The 27,685-nt window shown below is 39.9% G+C and overlaps 1 protein-coding gene across 1 annotated transcript in view; it reads left to right on the top strand.

Moving 5' to 3' along the window:
• The first annotated feature begins 308 nt into the window (after positions 1-308).
• prmt7 (protein arginine methyltransferase 7) overlaps positions 309-27,685 on the top strand; it is a 43,372-nt gene continuing 15,995 nt past the window's right edge. The window contains exons 1-9 of the mRNA XM_028809896.2: positions 309-629; positions 4,693-4,729; positions 5,867-6,016; positions 9,531-9,639; positions 18,860-18,972; positions 25,633-25,862; positions 26,093-26,273; positions 26,380-26,507; positions 26,586-26,724. Coding sequence (XP_028665729.2) covers positions 535-629; positions 4,693-4,729; positions 5,867-6,016; positions 9,531-9,639; positions 18,860-18,972; positions 25,633-25,862; positions 26,093-26,273; positions 26,380-26,507; positions 26,586-26,724 — 1,182 coding nt within the window. The 5' untranslated portion in view covers positions 309-534. The remainder of the gene's footprint in view (positions 630-4,692; positions 4,730-5,866; positions 6,017-9,530; positions 9,640-18,859; positions 18,973-25,632; positions 25,863-26,092; positions 26,274-26,379; positions 26,508-26,585; positions 26,725-27,685) is intronic.

Here is a 27,685-nt window from a genome sequence, read left to right on the forward strand (position 1 = left end):
TGCCGCCCATATGAACATGTACATTTATTTCAGCATTTTAAAGAAAACATGATTATCATAAGATCAAAAGGAACACAGAGAGCGTTCTTAGGCTTTTAGTCCACCTGCCCGATTCAAACAATGTAATCAGCAAGTAAGTGCTGGTATGTGCCCGTCCTCCACGGCTAAATCGAGCTCATAGCAGCTAGGATTTCTGTAAACCACCAGATGTCACTATTACTAAAACTTTGAATCGTTTTCCGGCACAATCAAAAAGAAGAAGCCCCACAAGACTAACGGGGCTTCGTCCGATCATTACTAATTATGAATCTACTAATATTATCCCAATTACATCCGTTTCTTTCTTTACTAAAACTAAGGCGCAAGCGTGTTGTGAATCCCGTGAGGCATCCCGGGTAGAATTACGTATTGTCACGTGACTTGAGAAATCCGTAGAAGATGGCTGCGCCCTGGAGCACGATGCTAATTTAGGGGACTTGTTGCTGTAACTTTATTTTTAATTCGAAATCGAAGCAGATTGTGTCAGTATTAAGTATGAAGACGTTTTGTGGACGACCAAACCCTACAACCGGGGTTTTGGAATGGATTGCAGAAGACGAGGAATATGATTATCATCAAGAGATAGCAAGGTATGACACACGCTTGAGTGAATATTTAAGGAGAATGCAATATCTAATTCGAATTTGAATCTAATTGATAAACGTATTTTTAATAAAAGTTTGTTTTCGATGGCTCTTCCACTTACATAGCTTTGGGGAAGTTTTGATGTTGTGTATGTATATTAAATACATTACATCAGGAAATAAAAAAATCCCACATGCTCATTAATTATACAAACAGGTTAAGTAGGCGTACAAATTTATAATAAATCAAAATATACAGACGAGCCACATTCCCTTAGACTAAGCTGAAATTTTACATAGCTTGAACAAGCCGCTATTTTTACTCACGATTTTGCCATATTCATATAGGTTGTAAATTCAAAGCTATGCAACGTTTTTTTTCCCTTTAAAATGTGATTTTACAGTAAATGATCTTGCAATCACATCACCTACAGAATTATTTCACAGATTTTCACGGTTAGTTTAATTCATATTCTTTAGCAACCTGAATAGTCCTGATTTTGTGGCCTATCTAGCACGGCACAACTTTGTTTTTGCTGGCAGTGTCTTCTTCTCGTGGTGCTTTGACCGTGGTTTAATTAATTACTGACTATGGTATCAGTTTGTGTGTGTTGTTTTGAAAGAGAATTCCATTTTTATTGGACTACAGGCTGGTAGTTAGTAATTTTAAATTGGCTTAGCATTTTGTGTCACCCGCTGCACTCGGGTCCCAATCCAAGTGGTTCTTCGTGTGGTGGATGCTGCAACGCACTATCAGCGCATGGTCCCAATCTGTCTGTCTGTCTCTCTCTCTCTCTCTGCATTGGTATTTACGATGGTTTGCTCTGATATGGACGTCACATTGTAATGCAGCATGTCATTGGACCGTGGTAACAGAGTGTGGCTTATGCCTCATGAGTGTAGGTGCATGCTGGTGGAAAGCTGTGTAGCCACAGAGTGTTTAATGGAGAAATTGGCTGATTGCTCATTCATGTGTGAGAGTACAGTTGGCACAGCCACATCCCAATGACGCTCCTTGTGTCATTAAAGAAAGCACCTACACCACCATGGATTAAAAGGGTCTGAGTAGAAGTGATTGATTCAGTGCAGAGCCAAGGAAATAAAAAGGTCAGGTTACCCTGTGAGGAAGTTGGTTGAATGGCTCTCTAGGGGAAAGTCACTCCATTTGAGATCTAGGAACAGCAGTGGCCTAGAGTTCCAAGGATCCTCGTATGGATGCTGAATGATGCTGGTGGGATGATAGAGTCAGGGTCTGGGAGTCCCGATGGGTACCAGCTAAGGTGGCTGGGATGAGAGCCGAAAAGGGCTGGCTGCATTCTGTGGAGTCTCAGCCCCGCTGTTTAAACCCAGAGGGTAAGTAAGGAAAGCAAAAGAGAGAAACACACACTTGGGATCAACAAGGAAGCAACCCGATTCTGACTTTTTTTTCTTGATTTTTATCATTTTTATTAGAATTTACTTACAATTTTAACCTCCATATGCACTGTTTTTTATGGATTATTTATTGATGAATTTTGCACTGCACTTTTTGAACATGATTTGATTGTAAATAAATGCATTTTGCACTAGACATATTGTTTGTGTCATCATTGTCCTAGTCCATGGTTATGACTATCGATGTCCCAGGAGACGAGTGACAAGTCTTTTGTAACCTGGGGCATCACACAAGCGCAACACTTAATTTTATGTGCATTTCTGGCAGAATAAACTGTGGCTTTCAGTGACAAATACCACTAAACAAAGCGATAGCAATAAATATGCAACAGTATCAAAAAAATGTAAATATCCGAGAGAGCTATATGATGTCTACTAAATAGAACAACTTACAGCTGGGCAATAGAAATAACTCACTGAGCTGTACACTTTAATGATCAGTCCAAATGTATATATGGTACAGAAGTTTTTTTATATTAAAGGCAGTGTCACAGGAGGATGATAGCTGGCATACCGAGAGGAACTGCACAAAGAACACATGGAGAACATGCAGACTCCATGCAGACAATCAAGTGCTGGATTTTAAAGTAGTATGCTGAATCTGTAAAGTGGCAGTGCCAGTCATTGTGCACTAATGTGCCACCTAAGCTATGAATATGTTAATTATATTTCAAGTACTAGGGGCTCCACTCCCTGCTCGCTTCGCTCGCCAACCCGTGTTTGTTTTACCGGATATACAATACAATTTATTTTTTGTATAGCCCAAAATCACACAAGAAGTGCTGCAATGGGCATTACCAGGCCCTGCCTCTTGACAGCCCCCCAGCCTTGACCCTCTAAGAAGACCAGAAAAAACTCCCAAAAAAAAAAACCCTTGTAGGGAAAAAATGGAAGAAACCTTGGGAAAGGCAGTTCAAAGAGAGACCCCTTTCCAGGTAGGTTGGGCGTGCGGTGGGTGTCAAAAAGAAGGGGGTCAGTACAATACAGTATAATACATAGAACAGAATAAATCCTCAATACAGTATAAAAATAAAAATTCTAGAAGTACGGAGTAGAATTTCACATTAGATGATATCACATAATAATGATTTGGATTTGTTTTAAGTCCTGGAGACCTCATTAATCAAGCTGCCTCCCCCATTTTGCCATTCCACATCTGAAATAGCGCTAATCTGATGAAAGGACCCCTCATTCCCACGTCCCCATTCATCAGGGATGACTTTACCTTAGGCAGGCAATCTACAATTTAAATAGATTGTTATTTTCTTGGGAATTGTTACATATGCATTATTTTCACTTTTACTTTAAAAACTTTTGTAAAAACAATACTTGTTTCTTTATTTTCTGCCCCGCGCGTGGTTACATCTCTTTCTTGCCAGACGTATAATGCTGCTCGTGTTGTGAAGGGTGTTGCGGCTGAATGTATGCTAAGGATATGCCTTTGGATCATTTTGCTGTCTTTTTGCTGCTTGCTAGCTGCTTCTTCTGCCTGTCGCATGTCGCTGTTTTAAGAGCTGGGAACACATGATGCTTGCCTGCCAAAAGCAATCCAACAACTGCTAGCTTAGAGGTCTGTTGACTTGTTTTAAATGATGGCTCACTGCCTGGTCTCGCGTGACATTGTAAAAGCAATACCTGTCTTATTTCTGGCCCCGGGCGTTGTTGAATTGTTTCTTGCAGGATGTATAACGCTGCTCGCGTTTGGTGGGGTGGGGGGGGTGGTTTGGGTAGCTGCTGTCACGCTGCCCGTCCTTTTTGCTACGGCCCTGGGACAATGTCTTGGCACCAAGTCTCATGTTTATGGTCCCCACGAGACGCACCGTGGCAAGTCTACTTGGTCTCATGGGTCTTTAAAATGTCTTCCGAGATGATCACGTATCGTAGCCTTGCATTTGCTTTCCAGGACAGGATTTCTTTTTATAATAGAGAGAAATGTGTCACATTTCATAAATTTAACTACAGTCACACAGCTTTATGACTGCTCAGCTGTCTTAAAGTTACAGGTAATTGTACTGTGGTATGAAAAACACCATGGTCATTTTATACCAACACATTCTTTTTAACTTTCCGCATGTTACCTGGTCAGTTTTAACTTGTTGCAGCAAGGTAGATGCATTATTAATCCTTACCATGTACTTAATCTACCGGAAATGACATGAACTGAGTATTATGCCAGTCAACTCAATGTGTCAGATTTCATTCCATCATGATCACTTGAGTTTTGTTTGAGCACATTACTAATGTGTACTTCCTTTTTAGGACAATCTTTACAATCTAGATCTACCCTACTGTAAATCTACTGTACTTGTGAATTTCCCCTTGGGATTAATAAAGTATCTCCTATCTATCTATCTATCTATCTATCTATCTATCTATCTATCTATCTATCTATCTATCTATCTAATCCTCAAGTTGTTTGTTTATCCATCAGTATTTTATTTTTGCCTTCAATAAAACTACCTGATAATAGCCTTTTAAGTAACTTGTTTTTGACTGTATGTATTTACATATTCTCACCTTCATGGACATCAATGGTTTTGATTGCTGTTAAATAGTCTGAAAACTATATTTATAGCATAGTCAATGTCAGTTTTCACAATTGAATTAACCTTTTTTTTTTTTTTTCTTTTTTCAGGTCATCTTATGCTGATATGCTGCACGACAAGGACAGAGTAAGTTGTAATCAATTCTTAGAGAAATTTCTGTTCTGTTTAGACAAATATGAATACATTTATCACTGTCAGTAGAAACATTACTTATTGTGTTTTTCATGTATTCTATTGGACACTGTTTATTTACTTCCTATTCACTAAGACTGGTGGCAGTTTTTTGGTGCAACAAACTAGACTGGATTGAAAAGACTTGCTCTATCCTTACTAACAGTTTCTAGCATCACATGAGGCATTCTCAAATGTTCCCTGAAAATCTTTACCACTGTGTCCCTCCAGCCCTGGAGTTTTGTTGTAATAATCCATGCCTTGTAGTGATGCATTACATGAAGTGGTACATTAGATTCAGGGTAAACTATAGCACCTTGGCATCATTCTCACAGGAAGCTCCTGCTCATGTTAGTTTGGAAGAGCAGGGTGTATTGAGGGCAGTACGACCTGTGTTTGTGTTGGATGCTGCAAAAGTACAGTATGCTATTGTGCCATCAAACCAGAGAATCTGTAATGTCTCCTTAAAATATTAATAAGCTGGTGACCCAGCAGATGGGTTATAGGACCTGTTGTTTTAGACAATGTGAGATCAAAGAATTGACCACAAGCTTAGAAAGCTTTTGCTAGGCCACTCATTTATGGGCAGGACTGGAGAGGATTAGCATTAGGCTTATACTTTTCTGCCTATTAACTAGTTTCACTTGATATAGGAAATGGGCACCTATGAGACCTGACTGTTTAATGACAATGAAAGGGTCCAGGGAGCAGGGACACCAAGAATCTGTAGAAGGAGCTCTAGAATGCCACCCTTACTCCAAGTGATCCAACGGTTTGTTTGGAAGAGGCCCTGAGATTGACTTTAAAGCTGCCTTATGACCAGGGATGCTGAATGTATAATTATAATGGAGATTTGGAACAAATCTTGACTGTATAACAGATCTAGGTAATATTTCTCTGTTCCCGGTTTTTCTGTCTTTGTTCATAAGTCACATCTGACATGTGCTGGCAGAAATATACAGAGACTGAGATTTTTCAAATAATAATAAAAAAAATCTGACTTTTGTGCTACTTTTTTTCAGTTACAAAACATATGAGCATTTTTATTGGTATTTGAACTTTTTTTTTTCTCTCCATCCTATTTTATGACAGAATGTAAAGTATTTCCAGGGTATTCGAGCAGCAGTGAAGCGAATAAAATCACGTGAAGAACGTGCTATAGTATTGGATATTGGTACAGGTACAGGTCTGCTCTCCATGATGGCAGTCACGGCAGGTGCTGATTTTTGTTATGCAGTGGAGGTATGTTTATAGATCTGAAGTTTAATTTCTGTCAACCTGTTTGACTTTTAAATGCTGTTTTGTGTCAAGATGTTTCTAATTTACCTTTCTTGTTATTACTTAGTGTTATTTATTTATTCAGCCTGCCTTGAACATATTTTATGCACAAAATCTGTTTAACCCATTTCTGTCTTTTTAACAAATAAGCAAAGTTATTTATATCAGTTATAAGTAAGTAAGTGGAAGTAATTAGAGGTCACTGATGAAGTAATATCTTTTAAGTCACACTAGCAGTGCTACCTGTGAAGGACCAGGTAAAATCTAAGCAATCAACATAGACCACAGCTTTAAAGTTTGCAGTGCACCAAGCAATGTATATGTCTCTGTTATATGCTATATGGTACTGGATTTGTAAAAGCAGTGTTAAAGTTTCTGATGTGCCATCTATTGGAATGACCAAGACATACACTTCGGACAGACTCACAGACATTTATCCTTTTATTAAGGTGGAAATGGCCGTTTCAACACGCAATGCGTACTCACACAAGTTTATGGTTGAGGTATAGATTACATTTTGTATTGTTGTTTTTTTAAATTTTACTTATAATTATGGTATTTTTACATACACAACAGTATCTTATTTTAAATAAATCATAAGTTCTCTTGCAATAGCAAAATATGCGATTTTTTTTTTTTTTTTACCAAAGATATGATAGACAAGTTTCAGACATGATGTATAGTTGTGTATGATGGGTCACTAGCATTACAGAATATGAAGACCTTGAGTCAGAGTTTTGACTCTGGTAAGAGTGACGCATTTGCTGAAGAACTCAATGCTGTGCTTGAGTTGTAAGTACTGCTTAGTATAAATTTGAAGCATTGTGCATTTTTACAGTTCAAGCGTTATTGGTTCAGTTACCATTTCCAGAAACTAACTGCAGCAAGTTCTCCCTATGCCAGTTTTCTGAGCATTGCTCATCCAGATTCAAGTTCTTTGCATACTCGCTTGAAACTTCCCACAAGTAGCCCTGTGGTTGAATGCCACTGGCCATGCAAATTTTCACAGGGGCCCATTCTTCGCTCAAGTGTATTTGCAGTTAGGGACTCCAGCCTTACTAACTCCAGCAGCCACTACCATTTGAATCTGGCTGAAACACACCACATTACCTTTCATAGGGGGCTGCTCTTCAATCTAATTTCACTGAATTATGGTGTGCCGTACTGCCACTTGTAGTTTCACATGGGTAACCTAGCACAGGAAGAAGCTGGTATGAAAATGTATTTATGTACATAGTTTATTCCAGAAGTGAAATGCCAGACAAGTGCAACAACAAAAAAATAAATGAATATGCACTTCTGTGGTGCAACTGCAACAGAAGGCAGGAGAAGATGAACATATGGCAGGCAGTAAGCTCAAAAACAAATTTGTGAGTGAACAAAGTAAAAGCTCACTTATGAAGCCAAGTTTAGTTTAGTTGTCTTGCTATTGTTGTATAATACTTACATAGTATGCATGCTGAGATTAGATTTGCAGTTTGCTGTATTTTTTAAATTGACTATCCATTGTTTCCTTTTTGTTAGTTTTATTTGGGTTTTTATTGGTTGCAGTTTTTAGTTCTCTGCTTTCCCTGTTGTAAAATGGTGTTTCCATATACAAGGCATGTCTCAGTTTGTACTGTATATTGCGTTTGCTGTAAACCTTCCAAAAGTTTGCAACTGTACAAGATTACAGATCAAAATATTAAACATTCAGATCTTATTGAAACAACCATTTTTAGAGAATGTACTACTGGGTGAAATTATATTTATATCCCAAATTGTATGTAGAACATTCAGGAGTAAGCAGCTCCAGTGACATACTAGCCCATGGTTTATACTCTGGGTCACTGCCATACTATGATACATGTCACTTGCTCTCCGTTACCTCACCCCCACATCAAATACTTACACCACTGGTTACTATTCCTACTTCTAGCATGGAAGCAGAGACTGAAATATGAGTAACCAGTAAGAAATTAGTCCAGACGTGAATGTTGTGGATTAGGGTAACAGCTTTAAGTTTCTTTGAGTCGCCAACACTGGTGATCTGAAGCTGCTGCATCACGTCTTCAATATAGAGAAGGAAACTCATCATTGTATTTGTTCCTCAGACATTTGAGGAAATCCTGAATGTCTCCATCTACTTATACTCTTCAACTTCCATAAATGCAAAGTCCCTGTTATATCTTGGTATGGCACCTGCTCAAGACTGTAAAATGACACAGAGGATGGAAATGTCAGTTCAGAATATCAATGACAAACCATTTCCTTCTGTCCATGACATACATATACCATATAACAGACACTACCTTATAAAGATTAGAACTACTAATAAAGGCACCAGGCATTCTGCACAGTACGTTTTTTTTACCCATCTTCATTCTGACCTATAGTACGCTAAGAGCTTTTATCCCCAGGTTACTGACAACAGTATTTCTTTTCTTTGTCTCTGATGTTGCATTTTCTCTAGTGCTGCATTCATGGTCTCGTGTTAGTATTCTATTACTATAACCTGCCTTGAGGAGACATGCGAGTAAGAATTTGATTATGAACATGATGGCACTCTCTTTAAATAAAGTAACCTCAATGAAATTCTTCTTGTAGCTCCTGATCACATCTGCAAAACACTATGAAGAATTTCAGATAATCTATTTTCACAGAACCTATCATTAAATTTGTTTTTCTGGGATGCCTTGGATTAATGGCTTGCTTCAGATCGTACTGCTGCATATCCATTGGAATGAAAGCAGAATTTTGATTTGTCAGTTGCAAAGTATAGAGTTTCTTCTTATTTGTTCCTGTTATTGGGGCTTAATCCAATTTTGATTTAGAACTCAAAACCGGCTGATGACTTGATAGCCTCCTATAGAATTTCCTGATATAACTTGTAATTTGTTGTTCCCTTGATTATTGTAAGCCCTCATAACGAAAACACACTGATGCCGTGATGCTTTACAGTTGTGAGGTTTAGGTGTTGGTATAGTTTTTCATTCTCTTCAAGCAACCTTGTTTACCCTTCTATAAAGATAAACGTTTGTCTTATCTGTCCAGGAAAGGTTATTCTTATAGTCTTCTAAAATATCCAGGTTCCGTTTACCTCCAAGTTTTCCCCATTATTAACAGGACCTCCTGACCAGACATATTACTCTGTTTTCTAGTGGTTCATATACTTTGTCCATCTTTTGACTTTCAGTATTTAAATATGCTTGTCAAAGATGCAACAATGTTCAGTTTTTTTAAGTTCTTATTGCTTAGATGGTGAACAGATGACAGTTTAGTAAAGAAGCTTACAAATGTTTTTCTCACAACTGTATTTCTTTACAACAAAATCTTGTTGTAAACAAAAAACATAAAATAGGGTAATTAATTGATTAAAATATGATTGATTAATCTGTTTAGTTCTGGGTTTTAAAGGTTATTCTGCTTGGTTTAATCAGTGAAGCCATCCCAGATACATAACTGTCAGTCATGAATGCTTGGTTCTTTCTTTATTCAGGTGTTCAAACCAATGGCTGAAGCTGCTGAAAAGATTGTGCAGAAGAATGGTTTTGCTGATAAGATCAAAATTATTAATAAACACTCAACCAGTGTCACTGTAGGACCAGGTAAGTACAATAGGCAGCCTTCTGTTAGTTGATTTTATTTTAAAAAATGCATCCTAGGGGTATTCTATCATAGTCGGTTTTGTTCAGCATTAAATATACAATATTGTAAAATGCAATAGTGATGAAATGAAGTTGGATTATTTTTAATACCTGTGCTAAAGATACCGTATTTTTCGCACCATAAGACACACTTTTTTTTCCCCCCCAAAAGAAGGATGGAAATGTCTGTGTGTCTTATGGAGCGAATATTGCATTACAGGCCATGATGTGTATTACCTGACAAAAGTCGACATCCAGGGGTAGAGGGCGACAAAACTCACTGTTACGTTACAGGCATTTCCTCTGTGCTTGGAGGAATGTTAGACTCATTGACTCGGCATCTAATCCTTACGTGTGCGTGAGTTGCAAAATGTAGACAAATATAAACAAAGGCAAGATGGCATCTACATCTCATGAGGGAGTGAAGCAAGTGCAGAAAACAAAATACTCGGCAGACGATGTTTTGCGCATTATCACTGATTCGGACTCTGATTTTTCAGAATCTGATTTTGTTGAGAGTGATCAGGAGATCGAACAAGAGAGTGAGGAACTGGCATCAGCTGATCGGGACACCAGTCGATGCCGCCCCAGCTGAGCATATTCGTGCAGCCGATGCACCTATGGCAAGGTTATTGTGGGAGGAATACCTAGACATTGATCCGTGGGAGCCAAACTGGCTACCGGACTTCACAAGACAGTATGGCTTGCTGTTAGACTCGACAGATTACCAGCCGCTGGACTACTTCAGGCTGTTCTTTCCTGAAGCTGCCTTTCAGCTACTGTCAGACGAGACAAACAGGTATGCAGAGCAGTTTTTTGAATCGAGGGCTGTGCTTGCACCGCATTCTCGTTTTTCAAACTGGAAACCCACAACAAAACACGAGATGAAGGGCTTTGTGGCATTACAAATATAGATGGGACTAGACTGGCGATATAACTTCAGGGAGCATTGGTCCAAACGTGCTTTGTCCCCTGGTGGCTTTGGACAGGTTATGCCGCGTGATGATAGGTACGTGCTCCTGCAAAGTGATTGTGAGCAACTGAGCTTCATAAATTCTGACACTAGCGATGAGGTTTGGGGTTTCCATAAAACTAGAAGAGTGCTTGAACCTTAAAGTCTCTCCTTATTTGTTAATGACAGTGATGATGTTTCTTAATACCGCTGTTGAATTTACATGGTTGAAATATTATTCTGCTATATTTTATTAAACATAGTACACCATTTGGTTCAGAATATTTTTCTTCTTGTTTTCCTCTTCTAAACCTAGGTGCGTCTAATGGTCAGGTGCATCTTATGGTGCAAAAAATACGGTACCTAGGTACATTAAAGTTCTTTAACACTCAAAATTAACTAATTTGAGCAGCTCACAACTGTTCACAGATCTGAAAACTCAGCAAATAATTTTCAATTGTATATTCCACACAGCATACATGTCCTTTATTGGAAAGTATTTTATAGTGTTGTTGTTAAATTTACAGGATTTATTGCTTTCGAAATTTGCTTTCATCTAAAATTTACTTTTTAGCATATTTTCATTTTGATTCAAAATGCATCGCATTAGGGACTGTTTATACTTCAGACTCAGAATGCTTACATGCACATAGGTGCCACGCTTTCACAGCGCTGTTTTGGCGTGTCCTCTAAGCATGTCGTCAGAAGTTAAAACAACATGTCCGCAAGTTGCAGTACCAGCAAAAATATGGATGCCGCGTGTGTGTGTGCAAATTTTGTCAGCATCATTGTTTACTATCAACACTGTGTTCTCCCCAGAAATTTTTTCCAGCCAGGTGGCATGAAAAAGTAGCCAGGTGAGGAAGGATGGGGAAATTTGGTGGTGGGGAAAATTAAATGTGCACTATTTTTATTAGTTAATTATTATTATTTTCCAATGCTTAATATGACTTCCTTTTTTAAGGTTTGACACTTGTGCCAGAATATTTTTATTAAATTTAAGAAGTATCCAATTCAGGATCTTGCAACCTTAACAAAAATTTTAAATAACATATGTTATGACATAAACCAAAAGGCACAAGTATTGTTGCTGTTGGGAAGAAAAGTGAAAACAATGGAAAAAAAGTATGGGAAACCTAATGAAGAAAAATGAAATAATATTCTTCAAAGCCAACTTGCGTATGCAGAAGGTGTCTTCAGTTAAATATTTATTCTTCATTTCTTCCTAAAGGCCCAGTTGTCTACAGCTTTCCCATAATCAAAGTCCCCAGGATCTGGGCCCTCCAAGGTTATCAGCGTGAGATTACTTTAACATTAAACAAGCGTCGGAGATCTATCTTCCAATCTCCGATGCTTGTTTAATGTTATATATTCACCAGCAAAATCAAACACCCCTGAAATATTATTATCATTAGACGCAGAAAAAGCATTTGGTATGATTGAATGGAACTACCTTTTCACTGCATTGGAGAAATTTGGGTTTGGCCTGAATATTTGTGCATGGATCAAACTACTGTATACCAATCCAGAAGCCTCGGTTTGTATTAATAACATTTGCTCAGACTACTTTAAGCTAGAACGTGGTACCAGACAAGGATGTCCCTTGTCACCGCTGCTGTTTGCAATCGCCATTGAACCACTAGCGGTTCACTGCCGAAATTCTTATCAGATAAAGGGGATTGTCAGAGAAGGACTGGAACAGAAAATTTCTCTGTATGCAGATGATATGGTTTTATATATATCAGACACAGAAAACACTGTCCCTGCAGTTTTAACAGCACTAACAGAATTTCAAAAGATATCTGGTCTTAAAATTAATCTGAATAAAAGTATACTCTTTCCAGTGAATTCACAAGCATATAATAGATTGGACACCCAACCTTTTACCATAGCAGATCAGTTTAAATACCTAGGAGTAAATATCACAAGTAAACATAAAGCTCTTTATCAACAAAATTTTGCCGTCTGTATGGAAAAAATTAAGTAAGACTTGCATAGATGGTCAACCCTTCATCTCACTCTAGCCGGAAGAATTAACGTTGTTAAGATGAATATCCTTCCTAAACTTCTTTTTTTTATTTCAAAACATTCCAATATATATCAATAAATCGTTTTTTAAACAGTTAGATTCAACAATAACCTCATTCATTTGGAACTCAAAACACCCACGTATCCGAAGAGCGACCCTACAAAGACCTCGGGCAGAAGGTGGCATGGCTTTACCTAATTTTCAGTTTTATTACTGGGCAGCAAACATACAAGCCATAAAAACCTGGACACAAATAAATGAACATACACAGGCTTGGTCCGCAATAGAAGTAAAATCCTGTAGAACTTCTTTATACTCCCTGCTGTGCTCTCCAATAAATGCAAGTTATCGCAAATATACTAATAACCCAATTGTGCTTTTCTCACTCAGAATATGGAACCAACTTAAAAGATTTTCCATCTTAAAATGCTTTTTATCTGTGGCACCTCTGCAAGAGAACCACCTCTTTCAACCCTCGTAAACATATCCAGTTTTTAATACCTGGAAAAGTTTTGGGATTAAAATGCTCAGAGATCTTTATATAGACAACATATTTGCATCTTTTGAACAAATGTGCTCAAAATTCAACCTCCCAGCTACACATTTCTTTCACTATCTTCAAATTAGAAATTTTGTTAAACAGAAATTGCCCGATTTCCCCCACCTCGCACCCTCCACAATGCTGGAAAAAAATACTGCTCAAATTCCAGGAATTAAACACCATTTCCGCAATATATAAAATCCTATTAGAGTCCCTACCTTTCAAAGATCCAAGAGGACATTGGGAAAAAGATCTCTTAATCAATATATCAGAAAAGGAGTGGAAGGTAGCAAAGCAGAGAATTCACTCGAGCTCCATATGCGCAAAGCATAAATTATTCAACTAAAAATTATATATCGAGCCCATCTGTCTCGCTTAAAATTGTCCAAAATGTTTCCAGGGCAAGATCCAACCTGCCAACGGTGCAACCAAGCTCCTGCCTCACTGGGTCACATGTTCTGGACCTGCACTAAACTAACATCATTTTGGACCAAAATTTTTAAGTGCCTTTCAGACAGCCTTGGTATCACAATCCCTCCTAACCCATTAACAGCTGTGTTCGGTGTTCTTCCAGACGGACTTGAAGTGGAGAAGGACAAGCAAACGGTGATTGCATTTACTACACTTTTGGCACGCGGACTTATTCTGTTAAATTGGAAGAATCCTAACTCTCCTCTGATAAGTCAGTGGGAAACCGATGTTTTATATTATTTGAAATTGGAAAAAATGAAATTCTCAGTTAGAGGATCTGTACAAAATTTTTTCAAAACCTGGCAGGATCTAATCAATATTATTTTAGAATAAGAGAAATAACTATTACCGCATTTAATTCCCTTCTCCATCTCTTATTTACCTATATATTTATTTCTCCCTTTCTTTTATTTATTGTTGCCTTATTAAAAAGCCCTAAGCAATTCTCCTTTGGCTTAGCTTTCCTTCTCAGGGGTGGGGTTTGATTTGTCTTCAATTTTGTTTGGTTATAAATTGATCTATTTGTATGGAATGATTACAATAAAAATTAATAAAAAAACAAAAAAAAAGATAACTTGGCGTGCTTTGATTCATGCGATTTCTCAAACATGTCTTGATCCTTTTAAGTGCAGAAAACCCCCTTTCACATTCAGCTGTGCTCACTGGGATAACTAGCCCAATATGAGCTAGTTTGTCTAAATTTGGAAACGACTCTGAGCTCTGATGTCGTTGCCATTTTTAGTAAAATCTGTTTTGGACTGAAGTCTTTGTATGATTGACTTCTGATCATTTTTGATGCAACTGTCCATTCTTGCCTGCTACTTTCATATTTTTAAAAGGGCTGCCATTTTTGGAGTAATGATTGAAAAGAATTTCATCAGACTCACTTGAATCGTGAGTTTCTGCATTGAAAACTTTTGAAACACTGGAAATAATTGGCATATCAGAGAATCTTGCATCTAGGTGCTTGACAATTGTCTCTAGGTATTTATCATATATTGCAGTTTTGAATGACATTATATCACTCTCTGTATAAACAATGCAGAGATCTGACCATTCTTCTGCCAGACAATGATGAAGGCTTTGAAAATATCTCCCAGGAGTGTCTTTCAACTCCATGATGGACAATTTTGTGGTGAGCAAAATTGGCTCAGTTTTGGTAAGATTGACATTTTGCCTTTGCCAAGCCTTAGATAAGTTGGACATCAAAGGTAATATGTCTGAAAGCATCATCAGAGAGGAAACAAAATTGTATGTATTAATACACCTGCTTAATCTTTCAGCTGTGATGTCATTTCGTTCAATGGCCTCTCTTTTCAGCACAGCTATGACACTCATCATACACTGTTGTAGTGACTGTACTGCACAGTCATGAGACCGCCATCTAGAGTCACTGGCCATTTTCAGCTTAATCTGGGGAATGTTCAGAATATTTTGGATTTCCGTTAAACCAGCCATCCTAACTGAAGAATTTTGGAGAAATAGAACAGCTGCCTTAAGATGTCATTCAGTTTTGTTAAATAAGGTACAGCAGCTGCTGCTTGGGCACTTGCAAGGGTCAATTGGTGGTTTACACAGTGGTTGGATGTTAGAGCGTGTGAGCTTACTCAGTGCTGCAGGATCAACATACATGTTGATCTTTTTTTTTCTTTCAGTAATAGCGCCAGCAAAAATCCACACCCGATCTGATGCTGTTTGTTTTCAAATAATACTGCATTAGTGCGATGATGTTTTCACATATATTGCCTCTTTCTTTCAGGTGTGTAATAGAAACCACAGCATAGAGAGAAGCGTGTACATTGTAACAGGTACACACATTGTAAATGTAGGAAAGACGATCCTTGCGTGTGTGTGAACAGTTAACATTTGAATCTGATGATTGCATATAGCGCTGAAGTTACTGCTCTGTACTATTCTATCCTCTGCATGTCCTGGAGTATAAAAGAAACAGTATACAGCAACATGTGGGGACTGGCAAGATCAGGGAAAAAAAACACACAGTCACTGATTACAAACCGCAAGATGTTATGCGAATGAATATGAGTAATATGAAGAATGTTGCATCCGCGCCACAAAATTTTCCGAAATGTACTATACAGGTCATAAAACGAATAATTCCAAATATCATATATACCTACATCTGTGTTTTTTTTTTTTTGACATCATACACCATAAGGTGCACACTAACACTCAAAAAATCTGAATAAAAAAAAATCAAGTGACGGTGAGATACAAAGAAGGCAGATTCGCCGGCGTTTGTGTGTCAGCTTTAATCCCTCCAGATGAGAGAATGTCCAGTTCCATTGTCTCAAAACACCACTCACATCTCCAGTTATTCCATTTCAAATAAAAAATAATGGCGTCGGATCCCTGGGTGGGGGGCGGTAGTATGTATCGTGATCGTGATTTAGAGAGAATAAAAGTTAAAAAAAAAAAAAAAAAAAAAGTCCTATAAATGCATACCGTGTGTTACAGACGCAAACCAAATGTATGTGTGTACTGTATAATATTAACAAAAAGAGCAGCTCACTACTGAAAATGGCAAATATAGGAGTGAGTGGGGATCGAACAGGGGACTCTTGATTATAAGTCAGCAAATCTTGCCGCTATGCCACTGAAGCTGTTGTCTCTTCCCTGAACCTTTTGTGAAAGTGTTTACTTGATCTTTGGACTTCAGGCTTTATACATTATATAGTTTATGCCTACATTTTGTCATTTACTACTAAAATATGAAAAACGTTTCTGTTTTAAAAATATGTTTACACAGATTACTGTAGAAACGCAACACACATGAAATGTGTGTTTTCCAAATAGCAATCTATTATTTCCACTCTAAAAATCCAGCAGTTCAGTCACTCCCAGATAATCAAACAAGGCATGAGCTGGGAAAACTTAGTGAACGTTCTGCGACAGTGGGGGATGGAATAGCCGGCTGCTTGCTGCTGGTCTTAATCAGCATATTTAGAAGACAAAAGACGCTGGCGGAGAGGCGAGAACGGTTTTAAGGTGGGCCGGATGTACAAGTTTTTTCGCAGACTTTGGTAATTCTAGTGTTAAGCTACTCCGCCCCCGCTATTACCATGAACAGCCCCCTCTTGAAAGCCCACCTCCCCATACTCTTTGCTTGTGAACTCCGCTCCACGTCGTCCCCGCTATTAGCTTGTTCAGCATTGAGTGATCGGCAACATCCTGCCCCATGCCTCTCCCCTCGCCACATGCGATCCTGCTTGTAAAATATTTGCCCACCCGCCCGCTCGTCCCTTGCCATCTCTGCAGATCTTTAGATATGCCTGTGTCTGTAGATCTGCGGCTCTCATCTCGCAATGTCATGCGAGATGACAGCCAGGTGCTCAACTAAATTAGCTTGGCAGAGCACTAGGGAGAACACTGCAACATGTGATGGCAAGCCACACTGCAGCTCCAACAGGATAAATCTGTGTGCTTTGATGTTTGATGAATGGTTTGATGTGGTGGAGCAAATCATGAAATTTAAATGCTGACATGTGAATGTGCTTTTCTTCATCCATTTCCCTCATAGGAAATACAAGTGTTACATATTCCTCATTGTAATGATGTTATATTTTTTAAAGTCTCACATTCCATCTGTATCATTGTTGGAGTCTTTTGTATCTTTTGCATCAGAATGTAAACAATTTTTATTTTTTAACATTTTTGTCACTCGGCTCTCAATACAGCGAACCTGGACATTGTTTTCTCATCCTCCAGCTTTACTTAAAGTATGCTTGCAAGTATAGACAGCACACTGCTTGCATAGCAGCAGTAGCATCCTAAAGCGGACACGTCGCATAGCATCCCCAGCCATAATTTCTGATGACGTGTTCAGTGAACATGCCAAAACGACGCTGGAACATGTAGCAGCCATGATGTGTGCGAGTAAGCATTCTGAGTGTGAAGTGTAAACTGGCCCTTAGTGTGTGTGTGTGCGTGTGTGTGTGTGTGTGTTTTTGCTTGCCTTGTGATAGACTGCTGCCTTGTTCAGATTTCTTTCAAGCTATTTGTCCGACTTATGTTGCCAGTCCCCAATATCCTTTATTTGATTAAGTTAGTTTAAAAATGTTATGTTAAAACCAAGAAGTAGTAAATTGCTGTTTATTGCTACATATGCTATAAAACAAATTTCATCAATAAATGTATTGGTTACTTCATTTTGGTTTTCCCACAAATTAATGCTTTGAATACTCGTAAATATTTTATAATTTGTATCAGTTAAAATGTGTAATTAGTAATCTGTGTCAGAAGTCAGTATATATTTTGATTGAGTTAGTAATATACCAGTAGAAGCCAAAAAATGTGGTATTTTTAAGAGGCAGGAGTATTTTAATTTTGAACACTAACAAGAACAGGCCTACAAATGGAATATGCCCCAAAGATCTTTATCTCTATTTACACTGCACTGTGTATTTGGATTGTATCTAGATATAAATTAACAAGAGTATATTTACCACTGGGCTTAAAAAGAGTCTCTACAAATCCAATGTTGCTATACCCGAGCATAATTCAAGTTAGCATATAGGCCTCTTCAGATTTCTTCTCATTAGTTTGAGTGGACTCTTTCATATTAGTGCACCTCCAGTCATGAATGTCATCCTTTGCTTCCACATATGTGCCTTTTTCCACCATCTTTTGGTTGCCACTATGTACTTATGTTTGTCTGGTTGTTGTATGCAAATAGAAAATCTTGTTTTAAATTTGGCCAACATGGTTCTGAACTCCTATAAATGTGATCTGTGTGATATGCAAAATACATTTGCAATTAGTTTTAAATAGGATAAAACATTACATGATCGTGATTATATCACCAAAAACTGGTGTTAAGGGCATGTGTGTAGGAGGAAAACGAGCACTCTTAGAGATTAATGCTTTGAGATTTTTGGAATGGCCAGAATTTTCACTTGAGATGTGTTTAAATTAAGTGTTCTCTGGGGTATTCTGGTTTATAGACCTGTCACTTAATAATATTACCATCAAGATGATTGTTAAATTTAAAATGATTCATGAGCTCTGAGCCTTAAGCAATAATGTTGAGTATTGAATTTAAGTGGATGTTGTGAATATTTCTTTTATTAATTCTCTAATCTTGTTTTTACATATTTTTTAATTTTATTTTTCAATACAAGAAATTTTCTGTGTGTCAATGTAACTGTTCCATTTCTTTTTCTGTTTTCAGAGGGTGACATGCAGTGCAAAGCAAACATCCTGATAACAGAACTATTTGACACTGAACTAATTGGAGAAGGGGCCTTGCCAAGCTATGAGCATGCACATAAATATCTTGTTGAGGTAAATAAAGAGGTAACACCTGAGAACATTAAATATAAACTCTGGCTTAATAACCATCTTAGCATCTAAACAACAAGTCTTATGCCAAAGTTTTTGATGTCATGACAAACATGCCTAATGTATACTTCAGATAGCATAAATGTTAATATTTGTTGTGAGGTGGAATTTCATTAATAAAACGGTCAAGTAAGGTAACCATTTTTAATACTGTACATGAAGAGACAACCACAGGGTGTTACAGTATATCTTAATGCAAATGTTGCAGCTAACAAACTCTGTTAAAAGTAACTCAACTACCCTGGTTGAAACTGGATACAGGAAACCATCATTCAAAAAAAAAGAAATCGGTGCAAGGCACATTCCTTTCTCAAGGTCATCTTTTCTTATATAAGGACTTACATTCTGTTCAGCTTCAGCATTTGGCATTACACCCAGACACCTTGTGTTAGTTGTGACACGACTAATTCAAAACGTAAGATTACTGCTACATACTATGTCAAACTGAGAGAAAGGAGATACGATGTCTTGTACACTGGTATTACTGTTGAAACAATCAAGACATTTTATTCAACTGCCACATTTGCATGTATCTTACTCAACATTCATGATTAGTTTACTTTTAATTTATCATGTATTTTTTGCCTTACAAGCCCAACTCATTATATTACATTACAGAGTTCTGTTAAATCTCAAGACACAAAATGGCGTACAACTAAAATGCAAATATAAATCTGTGCAGAAAAGGTATTTTGTTTTAAATTTACCCCTCCTTGAACCACCACTTTATCATGGTGGAGGGGCTTGCATGTCCCAATGATCCTAGGAGCTCTGTTGTCTGGGGCTTTATGCCCCTGGTAGGGCCACTCAAGGCAAACTGGTCCTAGGTGAGGGATGAGACAAAGAGTGGTTCAGCAAACCTTCTATGATGAATGAAAACTTTGAATGGTGTTTTCCCTCGCCCGGATGCGGGTCACCGGGGCCCCCCCTCTGGAGCCAGGCCTGGAGGTGGGGCTCAATGGCGAGCGCCTGGTGGCCGGGCCTGCACCCATGGGGCTCGGTCGGGCACAGCCCGAAGAGGCAATGTGGGTCCCCCTTCCCATGGGCTCACCACCTATGTCAGGGGCCAAGGAGGTTGGGTGCAGTGTGAGTTGGGTGGTGGCTGAAGGTGGGGACCTTGGCGGTCCAATCCTCGGCTACAGAAGCTGGCTCTTGGGACGTGGAATGTCACCTCTCTGAAGGGGAAGGAGCCTGAGTTAGTGCGAGAGGTCAAGAGGTTCCGGCTAGATGTAGTCGGACTCACCTCGACGCACAGCTTGGACTCTGGAACCAGTCTCCTTGAGAGGGGCTGGACTCTCTTACTTATTGCCCCCCAGCTTGGAGCCTGTTCATTGGGGTTTACCCCGGTGGACGAGAGGGTAGCCTCCCTCCGCCTTCAGGTGAGGGGATGGGTCCTAACTGTTGTTTGCACGTATACACCGAACAGCAATTTGGAGTACCCACCCTTTTTGGAGTCCCTGGAGGGGGTGCTGGAGGGCATACCTTCTGGGGACTCCCTCATTCTGCTGGGAAACATCAATGCTCACCTGGGCTATGACAGTGAGACCTGGAAGGGCATGATTGGGAGGAATGGCCCCCTGATCTGAACCCGAGCGGTGTTTTGTATTGGACTTCTGTGCTCGTCACGGATTGTCCATAACGAACACCATGTTCAAGCATAGGGGTGTTCATATGTGCACTTGGCACCAGGACACCCTAGGCCTCAGTTCGATGATTGACTTTGTGTTCGTGTCATCGGACCTGCGGCCACATGTCTTGGACACTCGGGTGAAGAGAGGGGCGGAGCTGTCAACTGATCACCACCTGGTGGTGAGTAGGCTTCGATGGTGGGGGAGGATGCCGGTCAGGCCTGGTATGCCCAAACGTGTTGTGAGGGTCTGCTGGGAATGTCTGGCAGAGACCCCTGTCAGAAGTAGCTTCAACTCCTACCTCCGGTAGAACTTTGACCACATCCCGAGGGAGGTGGGGGACATTGAGTCCGAATGGGCTGTGTTCCGTGCCTGTATTGTTGAGGTGGCTGACCGGAGCTGTGGTCGGTGCCTGTCGTGGCGGCAATCCCCGAACCTGTTGGCGGACACCGGCGGTGAGGGATGCCGTCAAGCTGAAGAAGGAGTCCTACAGGACCCTTTTGTCCTGTGGGACTCTGGAGGCAGCTAATAGGTACCGGCAGGCCAAGCAGAATGCGGCTTTGGTGGTTGCTGAGGCAAAAACTTGGGCGTGGGAGGAGTTTGGGGAGGCCAAGGAGAACGACTTTCAGACGGCTTCGAGGAGATTCTGGTCCACCATCCAGCGTCTTAGGAGGGGGAAGCCGTGCAGTCTCAACACTGTATATGGTGGGGATGGTGCACTGCTGACCTCGACTCTGGACGTTGTGGGTCGTTGGGGAGAGTACTTCAAAGACCTCCTCAATCCCACTAACATGCCTTCCAATGAGGAAGCAGAGCCTGGGCACTCGGAGGTGGGCTCCCCCATCTCTGGGACTGAGGTCACCGAGGTGGTCAAAAAAACTCCTTGGTGGCAGAGCCCCAGGGGTGGATGAGATACGCCCAGAGTTCCTCAAAGCTCTGGATGTTGTAGGACTGTCTTGGTTGACACGCCTCTGCAACATCGCATGGACATGAGGGACAGTGCCTCTGGATTGGCAGACCGGGGTGGTGGTCCTCCTCTTTAAGAACAGTGGACCAGCTCTATACCCTTAGCAGCGTCCTGGAGGGTGCATAGGAGGTTGCCCAACCAGTCTACATGTGTTTTGTGGACTTGGAAAAGGTGTTCGACCGTGTCCCTCGGAATCCTGTGGGGGGGGGGGGGGTACTCAGAGTATAGGGTACCGGACCCCCTGATAAGGGCTGTTCGGTCCCTGTACGATTGGTCTCAGAGCTTGGTCCGCATTGCCGGCTGTAAGTTGAACCCGTTCCCAGTGAGAGTTGGACTCCACCAGGTCTGCCCTTTGTCTCCGATTCTGTTCATAACTTTTATGGACAGAGTTTGTAGGCGCAGCCAGGGCGTTGAGGGGGTCTGGTTTGGTGGATTGGGTCACTACTTTTTGCAGATGATGTTGTCCTGTTTGCTTCACCAGGCCGTGATCTTCAGCTCTCTCTGGATCGGTTCGCAGCCGAGTGTGAAGCGGCAGGGATGGGAATCAGCACCTCCAAATCCGAGACCATTGTCCTCAGCCGGAAAAGGGTGGAGTGCCCTCTCAGGGTTGGGAGTGAGATCCTGCCCCAAGTGGAGGAGTTTAAGTATCTCGGGATCTTGTTCATGAGTGAGGGAAGAATGGAGTGTGAGATCAACAGGTGGATTGGTGCACCATCTGCAGTGATGCGGGCTCTTGATCGGTCTGTCGTGGTGAAAAGGGAGCTGAACCGCAAGGCAAAGCTCTCAATTTACCAGTCGATCTATGTTCCTACCCTCACCTATGGTCATGAACTATGGGTAGTGACCGAAACAACGAGATTGCGAATACAAGCAGCTGAAATGAGTTTCCTCCGCAGGGTGTCTGGGCTTTCCCTTAAAGATAGGGTGAGAAGCTCATACATCCGGGAGGGGCTCAGAGTAGAGCCGCTGCTCCTCCGCATCGAGGGGAGTCAGATGAGGTGGCTAGGGCATCTGATCAGGATGCCTCCTGGACGGCTCCATGGTGAGGTGTTCCAGGCACCTCTAACCGGGAGGAGGCCCCAGGGAAGACCCAGGACACGCTGGAGGGACTATGTCTCTCGGCTGGCCTGGGAACACCTTGGGATTCCCCCGGAAGAGCTAGAAGAAGTGGTCGGGGAGAGGGAAGTCTGGGCATCTCTGCTCAAGCTGCTGCCCCCACGACCCGATCTCGGATAAGCGGAAGAGGATGGATGGATGGGTGTTTTAAATTTAAGATTAAGAGACCTAGCCTTAATCAGCTGGATGGCCAACTTCACAAAAAACATTCTATATGCCACATAGCAAAAGTAAACAATGGATTTTCAATTGTTATTTATTTTGTGGAGAGCCTTTAAGTCTTATGTATGGTAGCAGATTATGCATGTGTATGAATTAATACTTGGAGAATGTGTTGTCTCATGTAAGGTATCACACATGATAGTTGGGTAATTGTCTAGCACAGATAAGTTACATACCACATTCTGAGAGTCGCTTTCCCATTACAAATGTCCAGTTCATTTCAGCTTGCTTCATCTAGGCCTATCGCTCAACTGGCATAACATTTAACACCCACCCTTCAAATTGTGAACTCTTAGTGAACATAGATACTATGTGAGTCCCCTAGCTTCCATTCATTTGTCATTGAAACCACCACCAGGCCTGACTCCACTAAGGTACACCTTGTCTCTTCTGTTTTTGGAGTTTTCATGGGCAAGATGCATGTTTAGAGCTGTATCTGTCATATGTGTGAATATGTCTTCTTCAGATGGTTAGCTCCAACAGGCAGTGGAGCAGTTTGATTAAGTGATAATTGTAGTCACCATCTCCATGTTTAAGGTCAAAGACTTTTTAAGTTTACTTTTTGCAGGTAACTGGGGTGCAATGGAAGATTGTAGGTACCTTAGGACCATGTGCAGAATTAAGGGTAAACATGACTGTCAGACAGAGCAATGACTCTGTAAAGCAGAAGCAGGATTGTGAATGCTATAACAGACATGTGGTGGGTTGCGGGGGGGGGGGTGGCAGGGGGGTTAAAGTGGGAAATAAACTGAAAGCTTTGTCTGATGGCTTCCTGGTCAATCTATATGCCTGTCCCCATGTATGGTCGGAAGCTGTGAGTAGTGACCAAATGAATGAGATTGTGAGTACAACCAGACAAAATTATCTGAACTGTTGCTTTTCCAGACTAAATGAAGTCTGTTGAAGTGGTCTCCGCATAAAATGAGGATGCCCTTTGTGTGCCTGTAATGGGAAGTATACTATACATAGCTTGATTAACAGGGAGAAAACCTTAGGGGCAGACTCAGGAATTGTATATGTCAGTTGGACTGAAAGTTCCTAGGAATTCCCCAGAAGTACTCTAAAGGTCATAGTCAGTCACTCAGTGGCTTTGAATTTTCTAAGTTTAGGCTAAGATGTCTTTAGGCAATTCTTTTTTGAGGAACATAGCCACCATCCTTTTTAAATATTTAAGTGTTTACATATACCAAAGATTTTACAATAATAGCAACATTACAATAATACAAGGATGAGAAATAAAGTTTCACTTTTCCAGCTATAAGTCTCATTAAGACAACTCTTTTGTTGATCCATCATAGACTCCCAATCCAATTCTGACAAGGGCTGGATAGTGTCTTCACCCAGGTTCCTCCTATAGGGAGACAACTCTCGACCAAGAAATCTGGATCCAAAGACTGCACTGTGTGCTGCAGTTTTGCATGAGCATCATCTACTTGCCCTCAAATGAAGGGAAGTGCAGTGTTTTAAGAGCAAGTAGCATGGCTTCAGATTATAACCGTGCATCTTGGTAGTCTTGGAAAACAAATGACAACTATATTTACATTTGTGAGTTACTGACATTATTAAATCTGACTTCTGAAATTTTCTCCTTTGCAACAAATAAAATGCTGAATTTCAGCAGAGAAGATAATGGCCCTTGTCTAATTACAAGAACTGATTGATATTCACACTTCAGTTTAGAGGAATAGAACATAATAACACACTGCCCAGTCACATGAAAATAATATAGCAAGTACAATAATGTGGTCTTTAAACAATCAATTAAACTCTGCACGCTAAAATTGGAAAGAATCTTCATTTAAAGAAGACACTGGTAGCACAGAAGCAAGAACGGTTTTACTTATAATGTAATGAAAAGGCATTACAGTTTTCAGATATCTATAGGACCACACAAGTATGTGTGAGAAAAAGCATTTATGCAGGAACTTCATTACATCACAGAACAAAGGTGGATGAATGCTCCATGCCTATTATCTTTTGGATTTAAAGCTTGTGATGTGCTGAGTGTTTTCATTTCAATTCTTAATTTTTGTGTGAGTAACAAATTAGAAATTCTAATGATATTTACACCATGCATTCCTCCCATCAATCAAATCATCCATCCATGTATATATTTATTTATTTATTTATTTTATTATTTTTTAATGTGTATTTTTACCAGTTTAGTTCAGCTCAGGGTGTCATGGGTGCTGGAACCAGTCCCAGCAGCATCGGGCATGATTTCCTCTCAAGCTCTACTGGGGTAGTTCAGAATTACAGTATAACAAAGAGTAACCACAAAACAAGGTTTATATAGTGCACTTAAAAGAAGTGAAAATAAACATAATTTAATTAAGACCATATTCCACAGAGTAGTTATTTAAAGTATCTTAAATTAGTAAAGAGGCTGTTTTCCACCATGTCTTTTTGACTTAGTTTGTGAGGATGGCACCATTTATTGTGCAGAATTTTGATACTCCTTTAGGTAAGTGATAGATAGATAGATAGATAGATAGATAGATACTTTATTAATCCCAATGGGAAATTCACATTCTTCAGCAGCAGCATACTGATACAATAAATAATATTAAATTAAAGAATGATAATAATAAAAAGATAAAGGACATGTGTAAAATTGCAACTGCAGCCTTTATCTTGAATCCAAATTTGTCTATTACTCTCCTTTTCCAGATGGGATGTGAAGCGGTGCCACATAGAGCGACCATCTTTGCCCAGCTAGTCCAGTCGGAGCGTCTGTGGAGCTGGAATCACATCAACCCTATAAATGTTGGTGGAGTTCAGATTGTTTCATCTTCAAAATTGAAGCTTTGTGCTGGAGCCCCTTCTGTATGTGACATCCAGCTTAGCCAGGTGCCCACTGGAGACTTCCAGCCTCTCAGTGCCATACTACCAATGTTCAGGTATTAACTCTTGCTAGAAAGATCACAGATGTTCGGATGTGGCAGTGATACACTATCAAGACAGAAATGTTATACCACTAAATAATAATGTACATGTGAATAATGTTACTTCATTTATTTTAACTTGTATATTTGATAGGTTTTACATTCTCCCCTTATTTTTACAAGATAACCAGATTCTGAGTCACTGTTACCAGTCGAGTAATAGTAAGTTTCTCTTCTCTTTGAAGTATTGATTTCAGTTGTCCAGTGAGTAGCAGTCCAGCAAAGCACATCCACAAATTCCCTGCCATTCATTCTGGCTCTGCTCAGGTTGTCTTGTCTTGGTGGGATATCGATATGGTCCCAGATGGTAGCATAACTTGCACAATGGCACCAGCATGGGCTCACCCTGATCCAGAGAACGTTCCAGTGAGTGTCTTGATAACCTGAATATTGTGTATACAACCCCAAAAAAAACTTTATCTCTGGTGACATTAAATCTAGATTGTAACATTTTTTATTGCCTATATTGCAGTGGCGGGATCACTGGATGCAGTGCGTATATTTCCTTCCCACAGAAAAATCAGTGAAAGAAGGGGAGACTTTCGAGTTAACTGCTTTTCATGATGATTATAGCCTTTGGTACAATATTCATTCTGAAATGTAAGTATATACCGCCTAGAATTATTCTTTTGTGCTAATATGGCTAGCATTGACTTGTGCTGTGTATCTGTGTAACAGCTCTTGCAGCAGTGATAAAGAAATTCAGTATTCAAGACCAACCTGCACTTGCCAGGCACACATGGTATGGACACGACCACGATTTGGGGAACTCAATGACGCCCAACGGACAGACTGCTACATCCGTGCATTGCAAACAGTAAGTAGCCAGACAACAACTATAGAGGTAATATGACTTTTGAATATACTTTTTAATCACGGAATATATTTTTATTCCTATTAAGTAACCAGGGGTAACTCTTTTGACCTGGGATTAGACATGGACTACTCCTGCCTTAAATTCTCTTCCAGTACCACCATGATAATGTACAAAGATGAGAGTTACAAAGCAAGGGCATGATCAAACAGAAAGTGTACTCACGTCAGAAAATGAGCAGACAAATTGGCGGAGGTGATGAACGTTCGTTATTAAGATGATTGTTGGTAAATGACTGATGAATGTAGTCTTGCCATATGCCCCACAGGTTGGCAGAAGAGATAGAAAAGAAAGATGAATTTGGGACTGGTTGGTGGAGGTGACATTTGGGGTACCTCAGGGAAAGGTAACTGTAATTGGTGTAGATTTGAATTGCGTATGTTTGAGCTAGTAGAGTTGTTTTATAAGTGGTTCCATGAGGGCTTTAGTTTCAGTACCAAGAATGTTGAGGTTGAAAAGATTCTGGAGTTTGGTGATGCCACAGAATTTAATTTTAAGGAGGAAAACAAGTCCATAACTTTTGAATCTTTTGATGTAAGGAGGATGATAGACTGTTTGTTTGTGAGGAAAGTTGATTGGAATATGATGAAAAATGTAATGGTCCCTTGAGAAAGTTGGTTTAAGGAGGCACTTGGTTTAAGGAGATGTTTTAGTCAGAAAAATGAAAAAGGAAAGTGTGAGAAGTACATTTTTTTTAAATGTTAGTAGTCTGAGTAAATGAGGTTTTAGAAGCATCTGCTATGATGCCATGGTTGAAATGAGAGAAAAAGTCTTCAGTTGGACATAGGGACCACAAACACACACAGAAAAATAGTTGTGCAGTGCTAAGGTAGAGATGGCAGTTGTCTAAAAGAAGTCACAAGAACTAAAGGAAGGAAGTTGGCAAGTGAGCTGCAGAATGAGG

The sequence above is a fragment of the Erpetoichthys calabaricus genome, chromosome 9, assembly GCF_900747795.2.
Source record: "Erpetoichthys calabaricus chromosome 9, fErpCal1.3, whole genome shotgun sequence".
Taxonomy (NCBI): Eukaryota; Metazoa; Chordata; class Cladistia; order Polypteriformes; family Polypteridae; genus Erpetoichthys; species Erpetoichthys calabaricus.